Source organism: Nycticebus coucang, chromosome 7 (genome assembly GCF_027406575.1).
Source record: "Nycticebus coucang isolate mNycCou1 chromosome 7, mNycCou1.pri, whole genome shotgun sequence".
NCBI classification, from domain to species: domain Eukaryota; kingdom Metazoa; phylum Chordata; class Mammalia; order Primates; family Lorisidae; genus Nycticebus; species Nycticebus coucang.
The window spans coordinates 10109575-10120962 of record NC_069786.1 but is presented as its reverse complement, the minus strand read 5'-3'; the positions used below and the strand labels follow the sequence as shown (position 1 = coordinate 10120962).

Below are 11388 nucleotides of genomic sequence, written 5' to 3'. Positions count from 1 at the left end.
AATAAAATAAAATAAAAAGTTTTGAGTGTATAAATACAGTGAATTCTTCACAAACTCCATCTGTAAGCTTCAGCCAAAGGTGATCATAACAAATCGCAGGCCCTTGTCCAGAAATTCTTTTCTTTTTCTAAAACTCTTGCTCAAACATTAGCCCAGTGGGTACAAAGGCCTTGAAAGGCCGGCGAGGCTGCCGCTCTTCCCGGGCACGCATCTGGTCAGAGGCCGCTGGACTTCAGCACAGGTCTGCCCTATGGGGTCACTGTCCCTGACAGCGCCGGGCCAGGCCCTCATGTCACGGGAGGAGTTTTTCAGAGGAATTCCCAGCCACAGCCCGTGTGTCTGGTGTCAGCAGAGAAAAACAGAAACAGGAAAAAATGTGATTCTTGCGCAGGAAAGTTGGAGCACAGATAGTTCAGAAGTGGGCGGGTGTGTGTGTGTTTAAAAAAAAAAAAAAGGGTGGAAACCCCACCAGCCAAGTACGCAGGAAAAAATAAATGAAGTCTGCCTATCTCCGGGCCGGAGCCCCTCCCCTCGGCCCGCGCCGAGTGTGACCCAGGTGCCGCTTCCTCCCGGCCGCTGAGGGTCAAAGCCGGCGAGCGCGCCCCTCCCCGCGGCTGGTCCCGTCCCCGCCGCCCCTGCCCGGGCTGGCGCCCCTGGACCGTCGGCGATGAGCAGCCTCAATAGCACGCCGCCGCCTCCCCGCGATGGTGAGTGCCCGCCCGGGGACAGGGCCCCGGGACCCACGCGAGGCCGCGGCCCACCGCGGCGAGGGACCCGGGGTGCCCCGGCGTACGCCTTTCCCGCGCCGCGACCCGGCCGCGCCGCCACTGCGCGCCCCGCGCCTGGAGAGGCTGCCGGCCGCCCGCCCGGGGCGCGTACGCGCTGGTGCTTTCTGTTTCTTTGTGTGGGGCTGACGAAGTGTCTGGGACCAGAACTTGTCCCCCTGTGAGAAAAATAAGGCGCCTACTAGGAGAGAAGGCAGAGCTCAGTACATAACCACAAGTGGTTGTACGTGTGTCTGCCCAGCCAGGGGACACCAGGGCAGGACTCGGGCTGCACTCTGGGCGACCGGAACCGGTCCCAGGGACCATTCCCAGTACTAGGCTCTCTCCCCTCCTGGCTTAGCCACAGGCACACACTTGTGGGAGGAATCCGCTGGCCTTGATCCTGGGATTTGTAACTCCTCATTTTGGTTTTCTCTCTTTTTAAAACCATCACAGGAAATCATATAGGATGTGATTCTTTGTATATGCTCAAAGACCCTGCTGGGCCTCTCCTAGCCCTCCTCCCCAACCATTCAGCTTTTGCTACAATAACTAAAATTGTAATGAAGCCCCCAAAACTGAATGTGTATCCTATTACCTCCATCCTGGCTAGGTATGGTCATCCGCGAATGTTAAAGTGGAGATATTCTGAGCCTATAATGCAATCCTATTAGATTATTAACATGATAATGATATGAGTGCTGGAGACACCAATTCTTTTAGAAAAGTCTTTGAAATCCTGTGTTTGTGAGGCCTCACCCCTCCCTGGGACTGAGCCTAGGTAGGGATGAGCAGGGACTTCCGTCTGTGCTTACCCAGGGCAGGGCCTGGGCCTGTAAGCAGGCCTGGGTCAGCCAGGGAGTGCACAGGCAGCAGTGGGACACGGGAGCCCGCCCGGACCCTGCCGTCCGTGCTGACCTCTCCTACACCATTAGCACATCAACCTCTCTTAAGTCTGGTTTCCTCATCCGCAAATAGGAACAACAGGATAGTCCTTTATCAGGTTTTGAGAATTAAGTGTGAGTAAATGGCTCAGCATGGAGACTGATAAAAACTAAGTGCTCAGTAAATGTAGATTAATTTTACATGGCACTGTGGGTCCTTGAGTTCATGTGCTGTAGAGTTTTGTGGGTATGTGTCTTAGGTGAGCTCCTGTGTGTGTCTGTGTGTGTGTGTGTGTCTGTGAGTTTGTGTGTGTGTGTGTTTGTCTGTGTGTGTGTGTTTGTGTGTGTGTGTCTGTGTGTGTGGCAGGACCTGGGTTAAGGGAACAGAAGCCACCGTGATCCGCCCAATTCAGGCACCAAGGAAATACAGGCTACAGCCATTCTGCCATCTGAAGAGGACAGGCTTGCCCCTGCTCTGGCCCTCATCCCACCCCGAAGCCATTCCCCAGGATTCCAGTCTCAGACCTTGTCCTGCCAACACCTCCCCTTTGGAACTCAGGGGGATGCAGCCCTTACTTGCACGCCATTCCACATTACCCTTCAGATTTGATTTACGGCAGGTCCCTGCTGCAAGAGAACTGTGGGGCCCCATTTTTTGCTGCTAACTCAGGCAGGATGTGTCTATATCCTGTCTCAGTTTGCATAGCTGCTCCTCAGAACCTGAGGTTAGACTGTAGAGGACACACTTCTGCTACCCAGGCCCGCCTGCCCAGCTAGGTTCAGCCAACTTTCCTGGGCCTAATTGCCATAGTTACTGCGAGCTAAGCCCTGAGCAGCAATCCGTGCCTTGCCCTTGGATGGAAGGGTTCAATGCTCAGTGAGGAGACGCCAGGTCTGGCAGCTTTATATAGAATTTACCGCCTCTGGCAGAAGCAGAGGTTTGCATTAAGTGCCAAATGAAATTCCATCTCCTCCATTGCTCAATCCCTCCAGAGATCTGTGATGTTGGGAGTCACATGGCTTTGGCACTGTCAGCAGCTGGACCTTTCCAAGGATGCTTGTGGTTGGGCAAGTATTTCTGGGGACTTGCAAAACACAGTGGGAAGCAGAGGGCTGTGGGGTAAGAGGCATTCTGGGTTTGCAGTGAGAACGGGTATACCCATCAATATGGACTAAGAAGAGGCTCCTCAGCAGTGGGGAGAGGTTGGGCAAGCTGATTCAGTTCGCCTTTTGGGGTGTCGTGTATATGTGTGCATATATACAAGGTCAAAAAATCAAGTCCTCAAACATCCTAGAAAAAGTGCTACACGCCTCATTACTGAATGTCACTTCAGTCACCTTCCAAGTACTCTCTTTGGCCATCTGGTGACTGTAGTGACACTCTGCAATAAGGTATGTAGCACTTTTTCTAGAATGAGCTCCAGAACTTAATTCTCAGACCTTGTATGATGACAGCTCTGATGGCCGTCCAGAAAAAGAGTTCCAAAATTGCTCTGAAGGGTGGACTAGGTCCTGGTGTCCGTGCAGGGCTTCCCAGGGGAAGCACTTGGAAGGTGCACACAGTGATGTCCAGCAGTGACACATGTAGCACACTTTCTAGGATGAGTTCGTGAACTTAATTGTCCAGCCTCGTATAGATCTCAGTTGCCCTTCTAAAGACTCAGACACCAGGCACCTTCCAGTGACTGAGAACATACAGTGGGCCAACAAACACAAGCTAAACACAAAACCAATTAAAGGAACAAGCAGACACATCCGAACAGTTAATGAAGTGTGAACAATGGGAAGGAGAGAGACCCCTGCTTCCTACCACCACGGCAGTTGCTTCACTGATTGGAGGGAGACTCCTTCTAGCAAATACCATATGCAGGTACAATTACTTCTTCTTTTACATACTGAAACGTATTTAATATTATTCTATTTCATCTTGCTTTTTTCCATAGGAATATACCTTAGAGATTATACCTTAGCACCACATGCAGACTAGCTCATGACTGTATGAATGAACTTATTCTTTATTTAACCAATTCCTCTGCTAATGGACATTTCAGTCGTATGCAGATTTTACTTCATCTTTTCTAACCTCACACGGTGCTGCCTTGACAATTCTTGTAATTAGGGTTTTACATGCATGCATTTATAAATCTTTAGGATAAATTCCCCCACCTCAGAATATCGTTTCTGGGACAAAGCGGGTATTCATTTAAAATGTTAGTAGATACTGAGAAACCACCCTCGTAAAGGTCACACTAGTTTCTAATGCTCGCAAGCAGCTTATGAAAGTCACCATTTCCCATATCCTCACTCACTATGCAGTTTTTAGCTTGGCCAAACTGAAGGGTAAAAAATATTGTCACTTTGGAATGTACCTCTGTCATTGGGTGAGGCTGAGCATGTTTTCTATCTCCATTAGACATTGTGTCACTTTCTGAGGAGGTGCCTATTGGTGCATTTGTCTGTTTCCTATTGGCACAGTCCTCCCGTGAAGAAACAGGCCCCAGGAGTTAACTGATATGTCCTCCTCCTCACAGAGTGAGTAAGGGAGAACAGAGACCACAGCCCACCCATGCTGTGCAGCCAGCCTGGGTTTGATCTCGTCTGCATGTTGACTGGCTTTGGGAGAGATGCCAAGTCCCCCGGCACCTCAGTTTTCTCATCTGTGAATGGGAGTAAGATCAGCTCCTTTCCAGGAGTCATGTGATGAACAAGTGCTTCGGAGCCTGCGCTGTGCCCAGCAATAGCGATAGGGGAGGTGGCTTTTGTTAACAGATAGCAGAGGAAAACTATCCTTCAGGAGTCTCACTGCAGACAGTGCTTTTGTACTTATACACCACGGAGCCCTCACTGTTGACTGTGCCCCCACCCATGCCTGGTAAGATTGGCATTTTCTTACCTGCTTTGCTTAGGGGAAATAAACTGCCAATGGCTCCCAGGAACGAAGGGCAAAGCCAGCCAGGCTGTGTATGAGTCTGCTGCCCATGTGTGCCAGGCAGGGCATTCTGCCCACCAGAGGACCTGTGATTAGGGAGTCACTGCTGTGGCTTTGAACCACACAGAGGGACTGCGTGTGGCACACGGGTTCAACCCCGATCCCCCACAGCCCCACCAGAGTTTCTCTTTCTGTGCTCAGGCCTGCTCAGAGTGACCTGAGCCCTCCCTCCCACACCATGGTGCTGATGCCTGCCCACTCTTGTTTCCCTCCCCATGGACCTCCAGCTTCATTGTCCCCCCCCACACCCACACACAGTCACAGTCACTGTTATTCCCACCTGACAGAACATTTCTCCCAACCTAGAAAACCACCCGCCGCTTCCCTGGGGATGCTTTGCAGCCCCGGAAGATCCCTGTGTCCCTGTGTCTGTCCTTTTCCCAGAATGCTGACCTCCCACTCAAGGCCTGGCACAGAGAAGCAGTCGGGGAGCCACTGTGAAATGGATGGATGACTGGGCAGAGACCCAAGGGCCATACCAGGGATCCCTGCATTCCACGAGTTAAAGTGCCTTTTAAAAATCATACATCCAGGAGCTGCTACCCAGAGCTAGGCAAATACTTGAAGGCCAGTAAATAACGAATTGAAGTGACAGAAGTTAAACCAAAACAACCTCTAAAAAAATGGTTGCCGGGCCCCCAGAAACGCCCACTTGTTCCCCACCACCCCCAGCGGCTTCCCCACTACAGTGCGGGTTCATTTTCCAAACCCTCCCACTGACTCCCCCACCCCACCTCCTTCTCATCTTGACCTGGGGTTTTCTTCAGATCATTCTATTATCTGAACCTCTGAAGAAGTGCTGACTCCTGCCCTGTGGTTACAGTCTAAACTTTAATTTTTCTACATTCTTCAGAATAGTGTTACTCTACAAAATCCTATTATTTTGTTTTGTTTTGTTTTGAGATAGAGTCTCACTCTGTCCCCTGGGCAGAGTGCTATGGTGTTACAGCTTACAGCAACCTCAAACTCCTGGGCTCAAGAGATCCTCTTGCCTCAGACTCGCAAGTAGCTGGACTATCAGTCCTTGCCACAAGGCCTGGCTAGTTTTTCTATTTTTAGTGGAGACATGGTCTCAGTCTTGCTCAGGCTGGTCTTGAACTCCTGAGCTCAAGCAGTCACCCTCCTAAGATGCTAGGATTATAGATGTGAGTGACTATGCAGGTGCCTGTACAAAATCTTAACCAATGGCAGAAACTGACAGGAGCCCTGCCCCCTCTTGCCAGCTGGGGCCCAGCCCCCCAACACTGGGTTTCATCTCGGCCATGGCCAGGGGTGCGACCCCTCCAGCCACTGGAGAGCTTGTGTGGTTCTGATCACTTCCTGGCAAGCGCTGGGCTCAGGAGGGTTGGCTGTGACCCTTCCCCTGGGGGCCTACAGCCAGGTCTCTACTGCTCTACCATAACATCTTCCCGCCTCTCTTCACACCCCTTAGCCCTTCCTCAAGGTCTCTGGTTTGGTTTGTTGAACAAACTCCTTCCAGTTGAAGCCAGACAGTCCCTCTCTTATTGCCAAAACACTGGTTGTGCACCATTTGGGCCAGCAGGCGCACTGCTGACCCCTTTCCAGGGTTGTGGGGGAAGCTCTGTGTAGGGTCACACATGGGGGGCAGGGCTGCCTCAGTATCTTGACGAGTCCCGCCAGGCACACCCTGATGGAGCCTCTATCTCCACTCTGCATGTGACGGTCCTGATCCCACGTCTCACACAAAGAGCTTCCGCCAGAGCCCCCTCACCCCTGCTGCCATGTGCAGGGTGTGTGATTTATGAGCAGGGCCTCAAGTACGGGGCTTCCAGCTGACCCGACCAGCACTGCCCATCTTCCTCCTTGGACACTGGAATAGAGAATCTTCATGCTTCATCAGCAGCTGATGGGCACGAATATTCTCAACAGCCTTAAAGAGAAAGAAATTACAGTTTGCCAGATCGAAGTTGATAACAGTGATGCCTGGTTGCCCCTGGTGTTAGGCCCAGCAGTGAGTTTTCCTATGTCACCAGATGGCAGAGGCCACAGGCTGTGAGATCCCCTTTCACTTGAGATGCTTACCCAACCGTCTTGCTAACACATACACAACCCTTAAAAAGGCTAGAGGCTTCAACTTCGGATTCCTCTTGTGTATTTTTTTTAAAGAAACATTTATCTCAAATCCACTCTGGCAATTTGCTAGTGATGAATATGTTAGCTTCAAAGTCCCAGGGCTGGCTTCCCCGGGGAGACACCCACACCATCACACAGGGCACTGGGCTCCCTTTGTTTGATGCTCTGTGGTCACCGTCACCATCTTGAAATTACTCATTTCAAGGAATAATAAGGGGCCCCATGATTCTGTTTAGCTCTGGCCTCTGCAAAATCTTTTTTTCCCCCCTAGGGGTACTTTGGTCAAAACTCCAGGTATTATTTATTTATTTATTTAGACGTAGTCTTACTTTTTGCCCTTGTAAAGTGCCATGGCGTCATAGCTCACAGCAACCTCAAACTTGGGCTTAAGCTATTCTCTTCCCTCAACCTCCGGAGAAGCTGGGACTCCAGGCACCCTCTGCAAATTCTGTAACTATTCTCAATACCATAAATAGGGATAAGAATAATCTCTAGCTTGGAGGTTTGTTCTGGGTATTAAATGTCTTCTCACAGATGAAATTCCTGGCTCATGTTCACAATTATGCTTTATGGCTGCCTCTGACTGAATGCGTGAGTGTGTTGAAGTGACGCTTCCTTCCGCGCTGCTGGGCTCCCTTCCCACTACCCAGCCTTGTCTCCCTTTGCCCATGTACCACTGAAAATCATGCCCAGAGAGAGGGGATCTTCTGCATCTGCCCAAGGCCAGCGGAGCCCAGGGGTAGGCCCACCAGCTGGCTGAGAACTGCTCCCTGCGAGCCCTGCTCCCTGCCTCCCACAGCTGGGTCATGTTTTCCTAAAAGAGGTGGCCCGCTGTGGCAGAGAGCAGCCCCACAAAGCTCAGGCCCAGCTCTCGGCCTCACAGGCCAGCTTCTGAACTGGAGCAGACCTCTCACCCCCTGCAGTTTGGTCTCCTCACATCCTGACCCCTGCTTCATCTAACCACCTACTCCCCAGAGCAGACATCTCAGCTGTCTTCCTCCATGAAGAGGAGGTGTTTCCAAAGCATGTGGCAGTGAAAGGAATGAGCCATGCATGAAAGAAAGAAAGGTCAGAGAGATGGACGGATGCGGGGATCCAGCCACTGGGAGTGGTGTGGGATCCAGCCAGTGTAGCGAGACAGTCTCGAGAGGGGCCGCGGCCCCAGCACTCACAGCACCCCCAGCCCTGGCCCTGGCAGCTCAGCCCCGCCTCTCCCATGAGCCCCCTGCAGGCCTGGCTCTGCTCCCTGCTTTCCATTTCTCCCCGATCCTCCGGGCTCCCCTGTGAGCGAGCTTAAGCTGGTGGCTGGGGCTCCCTCCACACTGAGGCTTTGGCTTCCTGCCTGCCCCACGTCTCCTCCGCCCTGTCCAGCCCCTGTCCCAGGCACCCCCATCCTGGAAGGGGGCCAGCCTTCTTCTTTAATCATGTCATGGGATGGACTTCTCCTTTGAATCACCTCCCTTTAACTTCTGCAAAACTTCTTTCAGTGAAAGTAATTTCAGCTCTGGCTGAAAATCCTTAGTATTCTTTTTTCCCCCTTAACTGTGTAGTCCCCTCTTTTTTTCCTTTTTCTCAACTCTGAAAGTGATCCTGACTCCCCTCCTCTCGGGGAAACTATATCCCTGACTCAGGGCACAGACAGGCTTCACTGCACAGATGCCATCTCACTGCACCCTCGGCAGGAGATATTTTTATCTCCATTTTGCACGTGATGATACCAAAACTAGTCAGGATGTGTGACATGCAAAGAGTCTGGTGCCTGCAAAACACCCCTCTCTGCGCCCTCCACACAGGCTTCCAGGAGAGGCTCCGCCAGGGCCCACCCAGCTGCAGAGCTCTCCAAATGTTTCAGTTTCTTTTAAAGTCAGGAGGAAAATAATGAACCTTCAAGGTCAAAGAGTGAATTTGTATTTGTACCGATATAAGTACAAAATAGGATTTGTAACATTTGGAAGGAGAAAAAAGCCATAAAGGCAGAGCTCCTGGGTCCATGTAAGTCACATCCATGGCCTTGGTCTCCCATCGAGGCTGAGGGCCCACACCACTTTCCCCGAACGCACCCCCACTCTTCCCTCTGCACCCAGGGCTCTGATCCTCCTCTGTAGAGCAGTCCCAGTTCCCTCGCAGTCCTGCCACCACAGTGGGGGCTCCTGGGACTGGACAGCTGCAGTGGGGCCTCTCTGTGCAGCCCTTACCCCTGAAGGTGCACCCACAGGGGTGCAGTACCTACTGGGGAGACCCAGGGCACCCTCCCTGTCACACACATGCTCTATCCTCTATCTTTCTCTTACTCGTATGGTCTTTTAAGTCATGAAATTAGGCTGCTCTTCACTTAAAATTTTAAAAAATAAATTTCTTTTGCCCTGTGTTTCATTATTACAGAAGCAAATTTTGTTCATTGCAGAATTGTAGGCGTAAGACCGCGAGGCAGATGGAGAAAGGGTCTCCTGGGTGGGGGGTGATTCTGAGATACAGCTCTCTGAGGTTTCACTTACCTGCAGTCCAGGCAAGTACCTGAGTATAAAAGAGAGAGACCACATTCGTATAACTTTTCTATAGCATACAGTTAGAATTATTTTATTAGTAGTTACTATTGTTAATCTCTTACTGTGCCTAATTTATAAATTAAACTTTACTGTAGTATGTGTGTACATAGGAAGAAACATCAGGTACATAGGACTTGGTGCTATCTGGGGTCTCAGGCATCCGCTGGGGGTCTAGGGATGTGTGCCCCATGAATCATGGGGGACCACTATTTTCATGGCACAGTGAGGTGGTAACTGGGAGGCAGTGCAGATATCTGGGCAGAGGGCTTCAGTGTAAAGAGGCCAAAGGGCTTCAGTGTAAAGAGGCCCTTAGGGACGGTTCCCAGGGGAACCCTAGAGAGCCATCTGGAGTTGCAAAGATCACCGGAGATTGGGGCACAGAAGGGTGATAGGAGCAAAACACCAAGCCAGGGTCTCGCCACAGGTGCCAAGGCTGGGGCAGCAAATGGCCTGGGCAGGTGTCCACGCTGCTGTCCTCCATCCCCGGACACAATAGATATATACAGGGTACTTTTGTCTGGGCCTGAAGACATTGGATGAGGATATTGTTCATTCATTTTAAAAGTAGGGAAACTGAGGTTCAAGGAGGAGGTTTCCGCAGTGATGCTGTGATTTTTCTTCACTGTATCCTTAACCTGCTCACCTGCTCTGGCCTCTTTCCACCTCTGGGGCTCTACAAGAGGCCCTGCTGGGAGGGGTTGCCCCATCCCTCCTCTGCCACTTGTGCTCCCTCTGGACTCCCTGCAGCAGTCACCTGGTGGGCTAGCAGCTGGGGGGGGCCAAGGGCCAGGTTGGGAGTGTCCTGCCAGCCCAGGCCAACCCACTTTCCCCCAAGGAAGCAGTGGACAGCTGCCTCTCAGGGTCACTGCAGGGGCACCAGAGGGAATGCCTCCACCATGGAACCACCCACAGGCTGCAGCCTTGTCCTGTGTTAAAATATACCAAGCCGGTTGCAGGACCTTTGTCCCCACACACCTGCAACTTCTCTTACACTTTGCTAGGAACTTTAAATCTGTTTCCTCCCTTCATTCAAGAGGCCCTGCTCTACTTCTTTCATGAGAAAATAAAAAGAAGCTCATGGAAATTAAGGGATTTGGCAGAATTCACACACCAGGTGTGGTGGATGGCGCCAGCCTGACTCCTCGGTAACTGTGCCGTTTGTTCAGATTCTTAAGTGGGAGAGCAAGGCTAGGACTGGAGAGTCCCTGAAAGGAAGGGACTGTAGTTGATGTGGGTGTCCATTCTCCTGTCCCCCTTCCCTCCTGCTACATGTGCGTACCCGCATGTACACATATATGCCCTGCTTACACGTAAGCTCACATGCACACACAAACACATGCCTTCCCACACACCCACTCCTTACCTTCCTCAGCAGCAGACAGGTGCCAGTCGTGGGCCTGGGCAGAGGGCAGCTCTCTTGGGGATCTGGTGTGTTCTAGGACAGGGCATTTGGTCCATGGGTCCCACTGACCTTCCAGAGATAAAGAAACTTAAGAATTGCTGCCTACAGCATCTTTTGGCCTTGGATGGAAGGAGCCCTATGCTTTTGAACTTCTTACTACTCCGTTATTTTGGGACGCCGCTCCCATTTCCTTGTGTCAGTGTTGAGTATCTGTCGTATGCTCGGCCGTGAGCAGTGTACTCTGCTGTCCTCACGGCCCCCTGTGTCTGCATCCTGCCCAAGGTCAGTGTGGCCATATCACTCCACCTGGCAACAGTGGCAAGACACCCAGCTTTGGTGGATTCCTGTAGGCCATTTCAGTTGTTTCGGGTCTGGGTTCAGCACTGTCTCTACTATGCCCTCCCCAAAGAACCCATCCTGAGGCTTCTCATACAGACAGCAGAGGCACGTTCCCTCCGGGACATCATCTGGGCTCGGCACCCATGCAGCAGCATTTAAATTCTTGGGTCAGTTTCCAGATGCAACTCCCACCCACATCCCCTTTGACTCCCAGCTTCGTAGGTCATATGAGGTCCTTTGATATGCCCCAGGTCTGCAGGAACCCCTGGGTAGCTGTTGACACTATCCTTGAGCCTCTGGCTCTCCATCCACTCGTAGTGAGTTCAGTCCAGAGCCCCACTATGCGAATCATCATGACCCCTTCCGACAC

General features: G+C 51.6%; 1 protein-coding gene across 1 annotated transcript in view; it reads left to right on the top strand.

Annotated features, from left to right (window-relative positions):
* Window positions 1–250: 250 nt before the first annotated feature.
* The window catches only part of GYPC (glycophorin C (Gerbich blood group)), a 33721-nt gene continuing 22583 nt past the window's right edge, over window positions 251–11388 (top strand). The window contains exon 1 of the mRNA XM_053597756.1: window positions 251–707. Coding sequence (XP_053453731.1) covers window positions 668–707 — 40 coding nt within the window. The 5' untranslated portion in view covers window positions 251–667. The remainder of the gene's footprint in view (window positions 708–11388) is intronic.